This window comes from Muscardinus avellanarius (assembly GCF_963383645.1).
Source record: "Muscardinus avellanarius genome assembly, chromosome: 12".
NCBI classification, from domain to species: Eukaryota; Metazoa; Chordata; class Mammalia; order Rodentia; family Gliridae; genus Muscardinus; species Muscardinus avellanarius.
In genome coordinates this window covers 25,626,548-25,647,167 of record NC_137798.1, presented here as the reverse complement: position 1 = coordinate 25,647,167, position 20,620 = coordinate 25,626,548, and the positions used below count along the sequence as shown (strand labels likewise).

Here is a 20,620-nt window from a genome sequence, read left to right as displayed (position 1 = left end):
AGTCTCACTACTTTTTGAGGCTGTCCTCGAAACAACGATCCTCCTGTCAGCCTCCAAGTACAAGGATTACAAGTGTGTGCCACCACACTTGGCTAGAAGTAATTTTGAGAACTGTAAGAAGAATGCATGTGAAAATAGTTCTTAAGTAATAAATTTCTGGTGTCTGTTGCTGATAATACTATCATTCTGTCTCAGACAGGTCTAGTGTCAACCAATTAATTCAGTGGGTCAAATAAGTGATAGTCTACTTTAGAGGTGGAAAAAAATTAACTGTGAACTCCAGGCATACATTCATAAGCCCTACTATGATCTATATCAACAGCCCTGAAACCTCTTGGATAGGAAGCAACTAAACTAAACTATGGGGAACAGTATTCCTTTAAATCTACAGAAATCTGCAACTACCAAAGTAGCCCAGGAAGGTAAGCTAGCTAACCCTTGTTTCTGAAAATTCTTTAAGGGCCGGCTTCCTAGAGGTGTGTTTACCAGCTTTTGTGTCAGAAGCTTCTTAGTTTATGGCTTCTGCTTTGAGTTTTTAATTTTATTTATTTATTTATTTATTTATTTATTTATTATTTATTTCGGTATCGGGGATGGAACCCTGGGCATTCTACCTCTGAGCTATACCCCCAGCCCTATTTTTTATTCTTTATTTTGAAACAGGGTCTCACTGAGTTGCAGAGGGCCTCACTAAGTAGCTGAGGCTGGCCGCGAACCGCGATCCTCCTGTTTCAGCCTCCCGAATGCTGGGATTACAAGTGTGCGCCACCGTGGTTGGCTGACTTGAGTTTTTAAATGATACTATCCTTCTAATATTTTTAATCAATCATTTCTTAGTAATATTCGTGTGTGTGTGTGTGTGTGTGTGTGTGTGTGTGTGTGTGGTACTGGGGATGGAACCCAGGGACATTCTACCTCTGAGCTATACTTCAGTCCTATTTTTTATTTTGAAACCAGGTCTCACTGAGTTGCAAAGGGCCTCACTAAGTAGCTGAGGCTGTCAACGAACTGTGATCCTCCTGTCTCAGCCTCCCACATGCTGTGATTACAATGTGCACCACCACGCCTGGCATTTCTTAGTCATATTCTTACTTTGAACATTTTTCTTGAGTTTAACTTTCTATTAATTCATTGTATTTGCTTTGATAACCGCAATTTGATTCTTTTTATTTTTTCAGTACCGGAGATATAATCCGGGGCAATCTATCTCTGAGCTATACCCCCAGTCCTATTTTTTATTCTTTATTTTGAAACAGGGTCTCACTAAGTTGTGAAGGGCCTCACTATGTAGCTGTCTTCGAACGTGTGATCCTCTTGTCTCAGCCTCCCAAGTACTGGGATCACAAGCAGCACCACCACACCCGGATCACTATTTGACTCTTAAGTTTCTTGGTACAACTGTTTCTCGAGCCATAACTGATTCAGGTTTCATGACCCAAAAGATGAAAGTGTCTCAGGGAGTTTCAGTGTGGTATCTATGGATTTCCAAGTGTTGCCAGCTTGTCATCTAAATATCAGATAGAGGCGGGTGTGATGGCGCATGCTTGTAATTCCAATATTTGGGAGGCTGAGACAGGAGGATTGAAGGTTTGAGAAAAGTCTCAGCAATTTAGTGAGACCCCATTTCTAAATACATACATACAAACATACATGCATATATACATACATACATACATAAGTAAATAAATAAATAAAGTTGTGCTGGGTGTAACTCAGTTGCGCCCCTGAGTTCAATCCCCAGTACCACACACAATCAATAAGTAAATAAAAATAAAAAAGATCAAAATATCAGATAAAAAGACAACTGTGATCAGGACAAGACTTTTTATTGGTACTTTTTGCCCCAGCAGAAGGGAGACAGAGTGTCAAGCCAGCGCCCGGGATGAAGGAGAGAGGTAGCTTTAGTCAGTCTTGTGCAAGGGTGGGAGGGTGGGTAGAGTTTAGGAATGTTAACTGGCTTTAGGTACATTTCAAAAGGTGTTTTCTTTATCTGGACAAGCGCTTCCACCTTGAGGGAGGTGCTGAGCCAGGCAGGCACCCGTGCGGGATGTTGCTTTCTCAGGCCACCTCGTGTATAAGGATGAGTTGCTGCTGCCGCTGTTAAGAGAACACACAGGTGAGAAATGGAAGAAAACACAAATCACGGCAAGTAATCATAAGTGAAGGGCCCCGGAATGCACAGCTTTAACGATAACTCTCCAACATGTTCATATTTTATGTCGTTTGGCCTTGGAGGGTCCTGGCGAGGGTGCCGTGGCCTTGATACACCTGGTTCCTGAAGCCCCCAGGACTGAGAGTGGGTGAGAGGGTGGGGAAAGGCACGCGCGTGCTCCTAATAGCAGCAAGGTGAGGTGGGAGAGCGGGGACGCACTCACGGCAATCTACAGTGAACGCGCTGAGAGGTAAGGCCCAGGAGCGCGTTTTAGGAAGAGCCTGTCTGTCTCCCAAGGGCTCCGCAGATGGAATTCCTAGGCTCCATGAACTGGGGTGGTGGAAAAAATAGATCTTTATTTTCATTAGGCCGTAACTGAAATTTAGCAATTCCTTTGTTTATGAACATATTAGATATTTTTATTCTACTAAAATCATTTCATTTTCATTGTTACTAACATCTCAAAATATCATTTACATGGATTAGAACTTCAAAGTTGTAGTGATAATTATACCCACATTTAGATCTTATTGCTTAATGCAGTAATAAGTACATGAATTAGTATGTCAAAAACTTCAAAGTGGCCTGGCGTGGTGGTGCACGTTTGTAATCCCCGTGCTTGGGAGGCTGAGACAGGAGGATCTCACGGGTTCGAAGCCAGCCTCAGCTACTTAGTGAGGCTCTCAGCAACTTGGTGAGACCCTGTTTCCAAATAAAATGTATAGGTCTGGGAGTATAGCCCGGAAGTAGAAAGCCTCTGGGTTCCACCCTCGGTACCACCAAAAACAAACAAACAAACAAACAAACAAAAAGCCCTTCAAAGTGTTTGATATTTGATTTCCTTCATAAAAGGATTGTTATTATAATTTCCTTTTCATAGGATTATATTTAATGATACTTCCTCAGTACCATTGTTATTGTTCTCTGGTTCTCAATAGTAATTTTTTTTCTCAATTATTCTTTGGCTTCACCCGAATGGCAAAGGTCTGCAGGCCACAAGCAAACAAGCTGCACCCTTCTTCCCAGGGGAGGCGGAGTAACCAAGGAAAAGATTCAGGACCCTTGAATAATGTTCATCACTTACCTAGAAATTCGCAAATAATAAGGAAGTCAGATTTCTGTTCTTAAACTTTTTTTGTTTTCAAAACTTAGCTTTACCCCAACTAAGACCATTTTGATTGCTTTTGACAGTTGTAATAAGTGTTATATTTTATTAATAATAATGTTATAGTGCAATTCTAACTTAACTATTTTTTATGGTGCTGGGATCAAACCCAGGGCCTTGCCTACACTAAGCAAGCGCTCTATCATTGAGCTACATTCCCAGCCTTGTTATAAGAACTAGAATATGAATATTTAAAAAAGACAGTGTTAATAGTTTCTCTTAGGCATGGTGGCACACGCTTGTAATACTAGCATTTGGGAGGCTGAGACAGGAGGATCACGGTTCGCAGACAACCTCAGCTACTTAGTGAGACCCTTTGCAACTCAATGAGACCCTGTGTCAAAATAAAGAATAAAAAAATAGGACTAGGAGTGTAGTTCAGAGGTAAAATGCCCCTGTGTTCCATCCCCAGTACTGCAAAATAAATAAATAAATAAATAAATAAATAAATAAATAAATAAATAATAGTTGCTTTTAACAGCTCTGGGTACATTTATAAAGTCTTAGGTGAGCCACATTCTGTCACAAATACATTATGCCCTAATAATTGTCTGACTCCCGAGTTCTCTCTCCTCTTTTTCTTTTTGTGTATGTTTTGGTTTTGAGGTGCTGGGCTCTGTGCATGGTAGGCAAGTGCTCTAACAATGAACTGCATCCCTCGTCTCTTTTTCCTCTCTTCTTTCTTTCCAGTGAGGTCAAACAATTAGGAGGGAGTTGAGGAAAAGGCATCACCATACACCTCCTCTGTAACTAGATACTAAGAGAAGGCAAAGAATACTCACGTGTAAAGCCAGGTGTGGTGGTGCACGCTTATAATCCCAGTATTTGGGAGGCTGAGACAGGAAGATCGAGTAGGTTCAAAGCCAGACTCAGCAGCTTAGTGAGACCCTGTTTCCAAATAAAATATAAAATAGGTCTGGGAGTATAGCCCAGAGGTAGAAAGCCTCTGGGTTCTATCCCTAATACCACAAAAAAAAGAATATTCGTGTATAATCAAAATACCACTTGAACCTCAGTCATAATAAGGAAGAGGGGAGAGCGTCACTGTCAGTTATGCTATCTGCATTGTGATAGGAATTGTGGGAAACGAGAGTTCATTCAGTAGATCAGGTACGGTATTGGTCAGCTTCACGCTACTACAATTACCTTATAAATAGAAACAGTCTGCTTAGCTCACAATTTTGGAGGTTCTAGTCCGAGATCATCTGGCCTCATTTTGCAGGCCTCTAGTGAAGGCACAGGACTGCAATGGCAGGAAGCAGGTGTGAGAGCAGCTGCTCAGATCACAAGCCAGGAAGCAGAGAGGGAGGACTGGCCAGCGCCCCACATCCCCTTTGGGGAAATAGGCCAATGACAGGAGAGGTTCACACTAGGCCCCGCCTCTTAGAGGTCCACAGCTCCTCCCAAGAGCTGCGTCCTGGCACCAAGTCTTTACATATGGATCTTTGGGAAACACCACCCATACATCAAACACAACACGTGCGGATCTGACCAATCAGCAACCTTATAGTACAGCTCGAAGAACCCATTCAAATGATCAGGTGTATTTTTCAGTTTCAATCAAAATCCATATGTAGGTCTTGGCTACGTTATGATGGTACGGATTCAGCTTGACAAGACTGTAGCCCGTTTGAGTTGTAACTGCCATGGCTGCCCCTGAGTAACCCTACTGGCATTTCCTGCATCATTTCCGGCAAGCCATACACAGACAAAACCACCGGAGTGGTATGTGGAGCTTTATAACTAGACCACAGCTCTAAAATGTGTCTAACTCTGATAATCAGCTTTACGATAAATCAAGTACATTCCAGGTAGGATAAAGTTGCTTCAGTCCTAACCCGCCTTCCAATTCCTCCTTCCAACCCAAATTGTGAGGATACAACTGATCTTGCTGCCCCCAGGACCATGCTCCTATCATTAAGTCCCCCAATAAATTGCCCTCTGTGAGTCCTGCAGTCCTCCATCTGTCTGCCTGTCTTTCTTTGGTCTTATGGCACCTTGGGGCTGGACCTCATATACTAAGACCAATTTGTTCTGGAACAACAATTAAAATGAAGGGTGAAGTGTGTGATCTCTTTAAAATGGAAAATAATATAGATCTAGGGACACAATTAGGGGATCTATGAGGGGCATGACGTACGATGCCCAGTGGAACTCCTTGTGCATACCCACAGAGAAGCACTGGCAATAATTAACCAAGGCTGCATTACTAAATTGTTGCATTCTGGGGGCTGAATGTGTGGAGAATCCTGTGATTATTTCAAATGTTGAGGGTTTATGCAATCCAAATGGGCAGCCCTTACATTCAAAATTACTATATGTAAGATTTCTGACCAGGAAAATTGCAAAGTTTCCGTAAGTTTTTATGGATTGATTCATTTAGTGTACATGTGTGTGGTACTGGGGTCCGATCTCAGGGGCATTCTACCTCCAAGCTATACCCCAGCCCTTTGTTATTACTATTTTTGTTTGGAATCAGGGTCCCACTAGATTGCTGAGAGCCTCACTGGGTTGCTGAGGTTGTCCTCCAACCTGTGATTGTCCTGTTCCAGTCTCCCCAGTTCTGGGATTTCAGGTGTGTGCCTCCACACCAGACTGTGAATTCATTAAGAGTAGCATTGTGCAGCCAGCCAGCCCAGCTGACTGGAGATGGTAGGCATAATGAAAATATTTTGAGATGGGACAGATTGCAATGCTGTTCCATAATTTACCCAACCAAATCTTTTCTTTTTTCACAGTGGAACTTGAAGAAGCTTTCCCAGACAGGGATTTTTTTTGTGTGTGTGTCTTTAATTTACATTTCAACTCAAAGGGGGAACGTATAGTCTGAGGCTACAAGATACACACACCCACGTGAAGAAAGACACTGAATAAAGACCATAAGCCAGTAGACGTGGTGGCGCACGTTTGTAATCCTGACATTTAGGAGACTGGAACAGGAGGATCACAGGTTTGCAGCCAGCCTCAGCTACTTAGTGAGGCCCTCTGCCACTTAGTGAGACCCTGTTTCCAAATAAAAATAAAGAATAAAAATAGAGCAGGTGGTATAGCTCGGAGGTAGAATGTCTTGGGTTCCATCCCTAGTCTCACACACACACACACACACACACACACACACACACACACACAGAGCCATAGATCAGATTTTTTTTTTTCTGGTACTGGGGATTGAACCCAGGGGCAGTCTACCTCCAACCTACAACCCATCCATGTTTTTTTTTATTTTGAAACAGGGTCTCACTAAGTTGTGGAGGGCTTCACTGAGTAGCTGAGGCTGATCGTGAACCTTCGATCCTTCTGTCTCAGCCTCCCAAGTACTGGGATTACAAGCATGTGCCACCAGGCGTGGCTTCATAGGCCAGATCTTGAATGGCCTATTTAGTAAGTCTCAGTGGCCAGGAGCAGTGTATACAGCTATTCCAAAATTGAATTTATGGCAGCAGAGGCAGACCAGGTAAGTACTTTTAGCAGCTCCATTAATATTTCTTCCCACCTGCTGGACCCCAAAATTCTACCACCAACATTATTCATAAAGGTGATAATTTATTCTATAGCAAAATGGCTTAAGTACATGCAATAGTTAATAATGAAATTTTTCTGAAAATTGACAGGACAGGCTCATCACTGGGTCCAGACCAGGGTTTCTTTTGATCAGCAGACCAGTAACCACGAACTCTACTTTTTCTTCTTCTTCTGGTGCCCAAGTTTATGAGTCTCTAGTAATTATTTGCTGTTCACGATTTAGTAGTTTTCTCAGTTGGGGTATGACAGAAATTTGATTAGTGGAACCCACAGGCAGCAGTTTTACAGCATTATCCGCAAGGGGGTGTCCTCTAGGCCCCGTAGAGTCGATTGCGAAGCGCCTGGAATCTTAATGTGGCCGGCACGCCGGGTAATGCACTGAGGTAATAACGCTTCCCACGTCTCCTAGTCTCTGTTTGTCTCAACTGCAAGTGAAGAACCTCTCTGCGTCCACAGTGCTCCAAATCATGTTCGTTCCTAATGCACACTTGCTGACTGTGTCAATGTTAGCAGCCATTCGGATAGCAGGAAAGCTTGAATAAGGGCAAGCATTTCCACCTGCCAGGCAGAAAGAGCTGAAACAAAGTGCTTCTCTCTCTCTTGTACTGGGCATTGAACCTAGAGGCATTCTACCACTGAACTCCAGCCCTTTTTATTTTTATTTTGAAACAGGATCTCCCTAAATTGCTGAGAGTTTTGCTAAATTGCTGAGGCTGGCCTTGAACCTGCAATCCCCCTGTCTTGGCCTCCCAAGTACTGGAATTACAAGCATGCGCCACCATGCCCAACTAACTGCCTGACTGCCTGCCTACCTGCCTGACTTCCTTCCTTCCTTCCTTCCTTCCTTCCTTCCTTCCTTCCTTCCTTCCTTCCTTCCTTCTTTCCCCTCCCTGGCTTTTTTTGTGATACTGAGGATGGAACCCAGGGGCCTTTTACCTCTTGGCTATACTCCCATATCTATTTTATTTTTTCTTTGGAATCAGGGTCTCACTAAGTTGCTGAGAGCCTCACTCAGTAGCTGAGGCTGGCTTCGAACCTGTGATCCTCTTGTCTCAGCCTCCCAAGTACTGGGATTACAAGTGTGTGCCACCATGCCTGGTTTATCTTTCTTTCTTTCTTTTCTTTTTCTTTTTTTCTTTTTTTCCTTTTTTTGGTACAGAATTGAGCCTAGGGGCCTTCTACTTCTGAGCTGCACCACCAGCCCTAGCAGGGTCTCACTAAGTTGCAGAGGGCATTGCTAAGTAGCCAAGGCTGGCCATAAATCTGAGATCCTCCTGTCTCAGCCTCCCAAGTACTAGGATTACAGGCATGCGCCACCATACCCAGTTTTGATCTGAATCCTAATATTGAGTAGACTAGCCAGGTGCGGTGGCCCACGCTTATAATCCCAGTACTTGGGAGGCTGAGACAGGAGACTTGCAGGTTCAAAGGTCAGCTTCAGCTACATAATGAGACTTTCATCAATGTAGTGAGACCTTGTTTTAGTTGTTTTGTTTTTGTTTTTATTTTGGGGGATTGAACCCATAGGTATTCTACCTCTGAGCTACATCCCCAGTCCGAATTTTTTATTCTTAATTTTGAAACAGGGTCTCCCCAAGTTGCAGAGGGCCTCACTAAGTATCTGAGGCTGGCCGCGAACCTGGAACCTCTTGCCTCTGCCTCCCAAGTACTGGGATTACAAGTGTGCACCACCACGCCCAGCCCTGAGAAATTGTTTTAAAATAAAACATTCTTACAAAGGGCTAGAGGGTGTAGAGGGTGTAGCTAGGAGGTAGAAAGCCCCTGGTTCAATCCCCAGACCCCCCCCCAAATGGGCACACTAAGAGCTTATCTGTATCTATTGATAGCTTTGTTCATAAATAGGTATTTGTTCTAACAAGATTGCGTTAGTTTTTGTTTATCACTGAAACAGTGATTTAGCAAAAGAGAGAAGTAGGAGAGTCTTTTACACACACACACACACACACACACACACACACACACACACATACGCACACACTCACACCCTTCCCTCCTTAAGCAGCCAGCATCTTCATTTACCCCTGATTTCCAGTTTATTTCTAAATGTCCAGTGGGAGAAGGAATGGGAATGAGTGTGAGACTTGTCTTTGAGGAGAATCACCTCTGGAATAATTGAGGGAAAAGCTTCCGTGCTGTGGTCATGGGTCTGCAGGGCAAAAATGTCTGAGGGTCTTAAGGCACGTGCACTATTGGTGGCTCTGGCAGACGCTGCTTAACCCATCGTCCTGCCGCAGAGGGTTGCAGCTTTGTGCAGCTCGCTGATGCTTGTCCTGTGGTTCCTGCCACAGAAGGTCGCTGCTCTGAGACAGCTCCCTAACACTAGTCTTTATCCCATGACAATGACACAAAGCCAGATATAATAATTTGAAGAGAATTTAATAGGTGGTGGTGCGGGGTCAGGGAGGAGATAGAGATGACAAATTCTCCCGCCCATCTGTAACCAGCACCTTACTTTTACAGAAACTTTAGACAAGGCATGATAAAAGTTAATCAAACACAGAAGCTAACAATTGTCATGGGTCACAATAAAGAAGATCAGTGGGGCAGGCATGTGTCAAGTTTAGAGAAAGGAGGGACGAGACTGTACTAGGGGGAGACAACGTCAAAGACCAACCTCAGAGAGTACAATGAATCCCACCAAGCCAAATACCATGTATCCAAACTGAGCTGGTCCAAGATGGTAATGTATGTTCTAAGATGGCCCTTGACAATATGTGTTTATAGACTAGAGAAAAATTGAGAGTAGGAGAAAAAGAAATAATCCCACAGCACAGTCCTTTTAAAGTCTTGCAAATTAGGTTCTTTATTACAAGCAATATATGAAAAATCTTCCAGTGAGAAAGGGTAAATGAGTCTTTATGATCTAGTACATTTTTAATATCCTGACTTACTAGGGTGTATCAAAAGTTTGGGAAGAAAAATAAAGTTTCTACTACTATTTCTTGATCTTATCAAACATAAACATAGCAATGTCTAGTAACACAGCGCTATCATTTTGCCCCAGTGTGCCATTTCCAAACTTTTAGTGGCTCCCACAATGGCTAACTTTTGGAGATACAAGAAGCAGACACTTCCAAAACGCTCCTTGTGATGAAGTAGAAAAATCCCTGGGTGGGTAGCCAGTTCCCCTGGATTTGGGGCTCAGCCTTTCCACTAACTCAATGGTCGTCAGCAAATCTCCTCATTTTGAGTTTATATAAGAGCCTTGTCAGCATCAAAGAAGGGCTGGGGGGCAGTCAAGATAACTGAGACAAAAAGACCTTGAAATGGTTGAACCGTGATACAAGTACGTGTGATGAGGGAATTCCAGAGCACAGGATCTGGGAGAGCTAAACTGCCCTGCATTATAAGAGAAGCTAATTATAGAAAAGCCCGGGCTCGTTACAGGTTTGATCCCACTTCTCTCAGGTGAGTGGATGCGATAGAATGGTCAGATAGAGGAAAAGTGTTAAGAGGTGAGCAGAGGAGACAGAGCCGGGACATTTCAGATGCGTTACTCGTTGCTGTCCTTGGCGCACACGGGAGGCCAGCTGCTAGCCTCACCCTGCAAGGTGGCATCTATCTGTCAAAGTGCACGGGCACCTCTGGGTTACCCTCACAGGCGATGACGACTCGCCTAGTGCTGGCCATCGCCCGGTACCTGCAGTTGGGGGCCCTGGAGCTCCCTGTCTCCCTGCAGTCCGTGACCTTCACCATGCCCTCATGACAGTTCATCTGGCCGTTCTTGCACTGGATGCTCTCGGTGCTGCAGATACTACGGATGTTCCAGATGTCTTCGTGGATGAAGGTGTTGAAGCGCTTGCACTGGTACGAAGTCATCTTCCGTCTCTGCATCATCAGGTTACAGTAGCTGTCATTGCCACCTGTCTCCTGAGGGTCCACGTGTTGCCGCAGGAACCGTTGGTACATGCGACCCTGGCCGTAGGCGGGCTGCACCAGCCCCAGCCCCAGCAAGGTCAGCAGCAGGAGCAGCAGCAGCGGGCGCGTCCTATGCAGAGCCATGGCTTCGGTGCAGTGCAGGTGCCTGGAAAGCAAGGGGCAAGAGAAAGAAGGTAAGAACTGGGCGCTGCAGAGAATGGTTGAGAATGGCAAGCTGACACTCCCTCCATGCCATAGTCTCCTCTTTTTACTTCCTTCTTTTTTATTTTTTGGTACTAGGAATTGCATCCAGGGCCATTCTACCTTTGAGCTACATTCCCAGCCCTATTTTTTTATTCTTTATTTTGAAACAGGGTCTCACTGAGTTATGGAGGGCTTCACTAAGTATCTGATGCTGACCATGAACCTGCGATCCTTCCGTCTCAGCCTCCCAAGTACTGGAATTACAATCTTGTAGCACCGTGCCTGGCTATATGCACTGATTTTAATACCTTACATCTAGGAATTGAAGGAGGTGGAAAAAGAGAATAAAAACTTAGCCTAAAGCCGGGCGTGGTGGCGCACGCTTGTAATCCCCGCGCTTGGGAGGCTGAGACAGGAGGATCGCGCAGGTTCGAAGCCAGCCTCGTGCGCTGGCTTAGGAGACCCTGTTTCCAAATAAAAATGTAAAAATAGATCTGGGAGTGTAGCCTGGAAGTAGAAGGGCTTCCAGAAACCCCAGTACCACAAAAAAAAAAAAAAAAACTTAGTCTAGCCTTTTCTCTCATGTGACTATTCTAAGAGTGAAGTAGAATCAGGTCCTTTTGAAAATCTTGTTAATCTTACTTTGTGTGTGTGTGTGGGGGGGGGAGTCTGGGGATGGAACCCAGGGGCATTCGACCTCCAAGCTACATCCCCTGCTTTATTTTTATTCTTTATTTTAAAACAGGGTCTCTCTAAGTTACCGAGGCCTTCACTAAGTAGCTGAGGCTGTCCGCGAACTGTGGTGCTCTTTTAAAAACGGGAATATTAAACACAGGCTCAGAATTGCTTCTCTCCAGAAGGGATGGAAATGGAAACCGCTCACCAACACTTATTAGCTGGATACTGCCACCTGGTGGCCACTCTGGGAATGGCATGAACTGTGCCTACCTGAGTCTCCCAGTCAGGATTGATTCACAATCAAGTGACCCTGACTCAAGAGGAAGTGAGCAAACCAACTGAGACAGGTTTTTGACAGCCAAACAGATTCCTCTCTACTTGTTCAGCCCCAGAGGAACTCCTGGCTTGATGTACATGAATACTACTGTCTCTTTGGGAGGAGGTGGGAGGATGGAACCAGCTAGCCAAGTGCTTCACCACAGAGCAACACCCTCAGCTCTACTACTGTCCTTTTTTATTTTATTTTTTTATTTTTTTATGCTGTACTTGGGATGGAACCCAGGGGCATTCTACCTCCGAGCAACACCCCCAGCCTTATTTTTTATTCTTTATTTTGAAACAGGGTCTTACTGAGTTGCAAAGAGCCTCACTAAGTAACTGAGGCTGGCTGTGAACCTGTGCGATCCTGTCTCAGCCTCCCAAATGCTGGGATTACAACCACGCCTGGCAACTGTCCTTTCTTTTCAAAGATCCTACTTCTGATGGCAGATCCGACTGTGAGTGGCTGAAATGGCCTCTGAGGGACTGCACTTCATCCCACCTAGAGCCTATCCTTTGATTAACCATAGTGGCCAGTACCAGTATTAAACTATTGTTTGTGGGGGGCGGTTACTGTAGATTGCATATTCAGGGACATCCTACCTCCAAGCTATACCCTAAACTAATCCCTTTTTATTTTTTTAAGATTTGAACCAGAGTCTCAATAGATTACTGAGAGTCTCACTAAATTCTGAGGTTGGTCCTGAACCTGTGATCCTCTCAATTACTAGGGCTACAGGTGTTGCCACCATGCCCAGCTATTGTTCTTTTATTTATTTATATATGTTTTTGCGGGTCTGGGAATGGAACACAGGGGCAGTCTACCTCCGAGCTACACCACCTGCCCTATTTCTTTTATTCTTTTCTTTTTTTTCCCCTGTGGTACTGGGGATGGAACCCTTCTACCTCCAGGCTACACTCCCAGACCTATTTTATATTTTATTTGGAAACAGGGTCTCTTAAGCCAGCGCAGCTGGCTTCCAACCTGCGCGATCCTCCTGTCTCCGCCTCCCAAGTGCAGGGATTACAAGTGTGTGCCACCACACTTGTTTTATTCTTTATTTTGAAACTAAGTTGCAGAGGGCCCAAGTAGCTGAGGTTGGCCATGAACCCGGATCCTCTGGTCTCCGCTTCTGGAATTACAAGCGTGAGCCACCTAGCCTGGCTACTATTGTTCTTTTAAATGAACCCTCCAACTGAAAGTATGGCTTGGAATTAGAATGCCCTGGGTTCCATCCCCAGTACAACACACACACAAAATAAATACAATAAATGTCCTGTCCTATATTTGCAGCCATCTTTGGACACTGTAATCGCGGAGCCTAGGTCTGCCACGCTAACTGCTAGATTTAAAAGACCCATTGTTGCCGGGCGTGGTGGCGCACGCTTGTAATCCCCGCGCTTGGGAGGCGGAGACAGGAGGATCGCACAGGTTCAAAGCCAGCCGTGTTGGCGTAAGAGACCCTGTATAGGTCTGGGAGTGTAGCCCGGAGGTAGAAGGGCTTCCAGGAACCCCAGTACCACCAATAAATAAATAAATAAATAAATAAATAAATAAATAAATAAATAAATAAATAAAATAAAAGACCCATTGTTGAAGGCCTGGTTCCCCAGGTGGGGCTTCTGGGAGGTGGTAGAACCTTTAAGAAGCACAGAGGAGGAAGTTAGGTCATGGGGCGCATGCCCTAGAAGGGGATATTGGGACTTCTGGGAGGTGGTAGAACCTTTAAGAAGCACAGAGGAGGAAGTTAGGTCATGGGGCGCATGCCCTAGAAGGGGATATTGGGACCCTGGCCCCTTCCTCTTCTCATTGCTTCCACGCCACCATGAGAGGAGCAGCCCCTCTGCTGTGCTCCCCTGCCACAGGTCCAGGAGGAGTGGGGCCCAGCGACCATGGACTGAAACCATGAGCCAACATAAACCTTTCCTCTTTTTAAGGTTATTTTCTTAGGTGATTTGTCATGTGATGGAAAACTGACTCATACATTCGCTGTGTGACCTTGGAACAATTCCTTAACCTCTCTCAACACATCCCATCTAAGTTAAACAACTATAACCATACCTATCTCTTGGGATGTTGTGAAGAATAAATGATAAAATTAATGTCCAGTATTTATCACTGTTCAATACATGTTAGCAACTGGTATTTTTTACCATTTTCACTCTTCTTGTTTACCTCTACTTTCTTCAATCAGGATAAAATAATGGGTACAATGGGTTGCACTAGACATTGTTGGCATCTTTTTATTTTGCAGAGTTAACTGTATTTCTAAGAAAATGAACTATTTTTCTTTTCTCTTTGTTATGGTGCTAGGGATTGAACCCAAGGGAATTCTACCTCTGAGCCAAACTCCCAGCGCTTTTTCTTTTTTTTATTTTGAAACAGGGTCTTGCTAAATTAGCATGCTCTGGCCTCAAATGTGATCCTCCCGTCTCAGCTTCTCAGACACTGGGATTATAGGCATGAGTCACTGCACCTGGCTGGAAGTCTGCTTTTAAACTGTGAAATATCTCAGCTCCGGGTATTTGTGTTGTGTCTCTAGGGAAATGCTTCCTATCCAGCTGCATGGAATTTTCTCCCTTGCATGTCGCTATTCTTCAAAGCTTTGGAGTTTTTCTCCACCTTTCCTTGTATAGCGAACAATTGCAGCTGGCTGGGACTTCAATTCCTCAAGCGATTCACTGGAGAGAAAATGACTTGCCTTCATTTGACATTTTACTCTAAGCAGTTTTCGGTTATGATAGCACGAAAGCTGCTGGTTCCATCCACAGGGCAGGAAGAACTCCCTCCTGCCCCCCGTGGCCCTGCGATTTCCCGGGAAAGGACCCTTTAACTTCCCCTAACACCAGAACAGGCATGCAATGCTACTGCTCCGAGCAGATGTCAGAGAAGACGTGAGATTTCACAGCTATGGCAAGATCAGTGTAATAATGGTCCACACTTTTGACTTCCCCTATCAAGGCCTTGGATGGGGCAGTAATCTAGAGAGGCCCTGCCTTACTTCAAGGAAAAAAGAAACAGTTGCTGGTGAACTTTTTTATATCTGGCTTAAATTTAGTATTGTGAATATACACAGGAAAATAGTGGTTTTCATTTTTATTTTATTTATTTGTGTGTGTGTGTGTGTGTGTGTGTGTGTGTGTGTGTGTGTGTGTTACTGGGATTCCTGGAAGCCCTTCTACTTCCGGGCTACACTCCCAGACCTATTTTATATATTTTTTTATTTTTGGAAACAGAGTCTCTTAAGCCAGCGCTCGCGGCTGGCTTCGAACCTGCACGATCCTCCTGTCTCCGCCTCCCAGACGCGGTGATTACAACGTGCCCGCCACACCCGGCCTGCTTTTTATTTTTTTTTTTAATTGGTGATCAGAATGGGGATTTAAAATTTTTAGTTTTTAAGATTTTTTTCCAATTGGGTTTTTTTGGGTACATTATGATTACACCATTGGAGAACTTGAGAGAAGGGTCCAAATATTCTATCCCAAAGCAGGACTTTCTCACTTCCTAAGGGGTTTTTGAGATTTTATAAGGACTCTAACGAGTCTCTGGCAAGCGTGGGGATCTCTTTCTGCTTTCTTAGGATGTGACGGTTTTGAACTAGGCCTCCTCGAGGTGAAGGCCTACGTCTCCCTCTGCTTCCTCCTCTGAATACTGCTGGGGAGGCTGGGCTCTAAGTGGTACCTGGACTCTTGACTACAACTGAGTCGTCGAGAACCAGGGAATTGGCTCATTTCTGGAGATAGGCACCAGGAGAGGCCACCACAAGAAATACTGTGCCCATCATAATCAGATTGTCATGAAGCAGCAGACTGGTGATTTGCAATTGTAATTTGTTTACTTATTGTTATGGTACTGAATTGAACCCAGGGGGGTATACTAGATCTGAGCCACCACCCCCCCATTCTATTTTATCTTATTTTGAAACAGGGTCTTGCTAAGTTACTACATACTGGCCTCAAACCTGTGATTCTCCTATCTCAGTCTTCCAAAAACTGGATGACAGGTGTGTGTCACTGTACCCAGCTTATATCTGTAATTTATTAACAACTACCTTCTAGATAAAATGTCCAGGCACCTGCTAATAGAAATTAGGCAACGGGAAGCCAACCAACAAGCCTGTAGATTAATTGGTGCATTTTACAAAGAGAGTGTCTATTCATCCAACATCACTAGTACTTGAAAACAAATGTGGTTGAAGAAAAATAAAGGAGAAGCTTGAAATCTTTTTCTGACTTCCCTAAGACCTCACAATTGTCACATAACAGTAGTAAAATATTGAAGAGAAAATAATGTAATCAATTTTAAACTTCATATTAATAACTATGCAGCTGAGCATGGTGGCGCACGCCTGTAATTCCAGTACTTGGGAGGCTGAGACAGGTTCAAGGACTGTCTCAGCAATTCGCAAGGCTCTCAGCAACTTAGGGAGACTTTGTTCTAAAACAGAAATTGTGGGTGCAGCTCAGAGGTAGAATGTCCCTGGGTTCAATTCCCAGTATCACACAGACACACACACACACACACACACACACACACACACACACACACACACGAAAAAATAAAAGAAACCTCACTATGATAATCTCATGGGAATAATCCATTCAAACCAGCATCAGAATTGGTATTCTCATGCTGAGTTGTGTGTATGTATATATACGTGTGTGTGCACGCGTGAGCTCCTGCACATGTGTTTAAGAGAGAGAAAGAAAGAACACATGATTAATTTTTTGCTATGTTGGTAGTTGGTCCTAAACTCTTTTTTCTAAGGTTTCGTATTTGTAAAAGTAATATTGACTTATTACGTAAGAGAGGAAAAACCTTGCCTCTCTTTCTCTCTCTTTTTCTTTTGTACTGGGAATTGAACCGGGGGCATTCTACTTCTGAGCTACACTCCAGCCTTATTCTATGTTTCATTCTGAAACAGGATTTGCTAAGTTGTGGAGGACCTTGCTAAGTCTCTGAGACTGGCCTTGAACCTGCAATACTCCTGTTCCAACTCCCAAAATGCTGGGATTACAGCTGTGTGTCACTGCGCCTAGCCAATTTGGCCCTCTTAATTTTTTGGGGGGGTGGGGGGATACTGGGGATGGAACCCAGGGGCATTCTCCTTCTGAGCTACACCTCCAGCCCTATTTTTCATTCTTTATTTTGAAACAGGGTCTCACTAAGTTGCAAAGGGCTTCATTAAGTAGCTAGGCTGGCTGGGAACTTGAGATCCTCCCGACCCAGCCTCTTAAGTACTGGGATCACAAGCAAACACCACCACACCCAGCTTTGAAAAATCTGTTTTTGTGACTATGAGCCCTGGATTTTTCCAGCTTGCTCTGTATATCAACTAACCCTTACCTTCGCAGAAAGGTAAAGTCTACCTCCCCACTGACTGATAAGGAATTGATGGATAATGGGGTAAAAAGTTTATATTCCATCCCTTCCTCTCGGGAAACAGCTGGTAGAGAACATAGGCAAAGATCAGCGTTCTAAGAATCAGTGAGAAGACTGACTCTTGCTAGTTTCAGGGACAGTTTTATTCATTAAACATAAGTTGTAGAACAGAAAACAGAGGATCGAGGGGGCTCGTTTTTGTCAGTGCAGGTGGCCTCCGCCTTCCTGTCCTGGTGTGGAGGAGAACAAGGGCTGGAGGGCAGGGCGGGCTCTGGGCAGCAGCTGCCGCTATGGACGGACAAAGGACTCGTCAAAGTGGACGGGCAGGCCGTGCTCACAGGCCACCACGATGTGCCTGGACCCCGCGGTGGCGCGGTACCGGCACGGTGGCCGCGAGGAGCCGCCTCGGTGCTTGCAGGTGGTGATCTGGAATGCAGACTTGCTTATTCTCAAGTTCCCTCCGTATGGGCTTCCATTCGCGGGCCCACAGATGTCCTTGATCCTGCTCTTTTTGCCATGAATAAAGGTGTTGGTGTCTTTACATGGCGAGGCCAGGCCTCGTCTTTCCATCATGCTGTCGCAGTACTTGTCATTCCGGCCCTTGGGTTTGGGATCGTAGTGCTGGGTCAGGAAGTGTGCGTATCTGGAGTCATCCTGAGCCAGGGTCGGTGGGATCACCTCCAGACCCAGCACGGAGACCAACAACAAGAGGGCCAGGCCCACCAGCATCTCTTCCGACAGAGGCTCCTGCTAAGGGCGAAAGGAAAAGCGGTAGGGGCAGAACCGCACCCCAGTTAGGCTGAAAGAAAAGGGACTTTTCTCTCTGGCATGCCAGCATGAATCAGGTGTTTTCAGTCACCTAATTATAGCTTTTCTTTGCCTCCCTCATTAACTTCACTACCTCTGCTTAGTCTATTCCTTCAGAACGCCTATTTAATCGCTTTCCCAGGAGCGGTAGGAAAACTATGGCAGTGTTCATCTGTAATTCCAATACTTAGAAGGCTGAGATAGGGGGATCTTAGGTTTGAGGCGAGCCTCAGCAATTTAGTAAGACCCTCACAAGTTAGCAGGATCCTGTTTCAAAATGAAACATAAAAAGGGATGGGCTGGTTGTGTAATCTCAGTACTTGGTCTGGCTGAGACAGGAGGATTGCAGGTTCAAGGCCAGCCTCACCTAGTTAGTGAAGCCCTCTGCAACTTAGTGAGACCCTGTTTCAAAAAAAAAAAAAAAAAAATTAGGGCTAGGTATAGCTTGGAGGTAGAATGTCCCAGGGTTCAACCCCCAGTACTGGAGAGAAGAAAAGAAGAGAAAAGAAAAGAAAAGAAAGAAAAGAAAAGAAAAGAAAAGAGGAAAAAAAGAGGAAGTGTAGCTCAGAGGAAGAATGCCTCTAGGTTCAATCCCTAGCAACAGCAAACAAACAAACACACACCAAGGCCGTGTGTGGTGGTGGAGTCTGTACTCCCAAGTACTCAGAAGGCTAAGGTGGCAAGATCATATAGGCCCAGGAGTTCCAGGGCAGCCTAGGCAACATGACACACCCCTAAAAAGGAAAAGAAAAGAAAAGACATACTAAATACCCCTCTAAACAGAAACGTGGCATCCAGGAAATGGTTGAGGGATTCAGTTTTCTGAGACGTGTTTGGAGATAGTCATAGTGTAGGCAAAGCTCTGAAGAATGACTTTTAGGGAGCCCTGGGCCCAGGGCACATTCTGCCAGGGGGCTGTTTTAGCTGGGATTGGTCAGTCATCTCTCTGTGAGAGCAGCACGGCCCTGGAGTGAGAGGCAGGTCTGCTGCCCGAGGAAGGTGGCTTATGGCCCAAGGCAGAGTTGAGCAAACTGTACAGAAAGAACCAGGAGGAGCCTGGAAGAAGGCGGGTAGTGCTAGGAAGTGGTTTGGGTTCAGCTCTTACAGAGTAGAGAAAGGAATTCCAGTTTATTCTTAGGGGCTTCTCATATCGGGAACAATTGGTATTATTCTAGACAATACCCTAAATTCTAGTTTTTCTTGAGTATGTACAGAAACTGTCACACAAGAGGCAAATGAAGTTACCATGTGAGGGAACCCACAAAATGACCCCCAAAAACTTCCCAAGGACTTTTCACCAAGTCAGAGTACCTAAAATTTGTTATAATGGTTTCTTAATATCTCTCTTATAAGAAGTAGAACAAAGCCGGGTGTGGTGGCGCATGCTTGTAATTCCAGCATTTGGGAGGCTGAGACAAGAGGATCCGGGTTCGCAGATAGCCTCAGCTACTTAGTGAGGCCCTTTGCAACTCAGTGAGACCCTGTTTCAAAAATATAGAATAAAAAATAGGGCTGGGGGTGTAGCTCAGAGGTAGAAGGCCCCTGGGTTCCATCCCCAGTACCAAAAAAAAAAAAAAAAAAAAAAAATTCCTGCTACTATCTGTCAAGCATTGTCTGCCCTAAACTATAGAACTCATAAATCCCAGGGTACGGGGTTCCACAGACATTCAAACACACCTATAAGGTAAACATGGTGCTTTATCCTGGAGCATGATTTTATTTCTTTAAATATCTTGTTTTAAGCCAGGCGTGATGGCTCATGCTTATAATCCTAGTACTTGGGAAGCTGAGACAGGAAAACAACAGGTTTGAGGCCAGCCTCAGGAACTTAGTGAGATACTGTTAAAAATAAAAAGGGCTGAGACTGTAGCTTGGAGGAATGCCCTTGGGTTTAATCCCCAATACCATCATGGTAGAAAGGGAGGAAGGATCAATCACTAGAGATACTTCATTCCTTTTATTATACCTACATGGCATTCTGTTGTAGGTATGAAACCACAACTGTAGACAAATATCCTTTTTCTGGGCATGGTGCACACGCTTGTATCCCAGTACTTGGAAGGCTGAGACAGGAGGATGGCAGGTTTGCCTAGAGCCTTAGTAAGTTAGCGAGACTCTCCACACTTAGTGAGACTCTGTTTCAAAATAAAGAATAAAAAATTGGGCTGGGGGTGTAGCTCGGAGGTAAAATGTCCCTGGGTCTCATCCCCAGTACCATCAATCAATCAATCAATCAATCAATCAATCAATAGGGCTGGGGGTGTAACTCAGGGGTAGAATACTCCTGGGTTCCATCCTCAGTACCACAATAAAAAGCCTTTTTACTGTCAATTTTTTTCAATCTTTGTTTATGACTAACTATGCTGTAATTAACATCTCACTTCATATGTCTTCTGCACATGCATGAATATAATATAGATGAATAAAAGCCGGGCATGTTGGCGCATACTTGTAATCCCAGCATTCGGGAGGCTGAGACAGAAGGATCCGGGTTCACGGCCAGTCTCAGCTA

The 20,620-nt window shown here is 44.6% G+C and overlaps 2 protein-coding genes across 2 annotated transcripts; both read right to left on the bottom strand.

The window, feature by feature from the left end:
- Positions 1 to 10,418: 10,418 nt before the first annotated feature.
- RNASE4 (ribonuclease A family member 4) lies at positions 10,419 to 10,862 on the bottom strand (the record flags this gene model as incomplete). Its single annotated transcript, XM_080707487.1, has 1 exon — positions 10,419 to 10,862. One exon carries the CDS (start codon positions 10,860 to 10,862, stop codon positions 10,419 to 10,421), a length of 444 nt encoding a protein of 147 aa, XP_080563613.1.
- A 6,727-nt stretch (positions 10,863 to 17,589) lies between these two features.
- On the bottom strand, positions 17,590 to 18,030 carry ANG (angiogenin; the record flags this gene model as incomplete). Its single annotated transcript, XM_080707390.1, has 1 exon — positions 17,590 to 18,030. The coding sequence occupies one exon, from the start codon at positions 18,028 to 18,030 to the stop codon at positions 17,590 to 17,592; it is 441 nt and encodes a 146-aa protein (XP_080563516.1).
- Between the last annotated feature and the right edge of the window lie 2,590 nt (positions 18,031 to 20,620).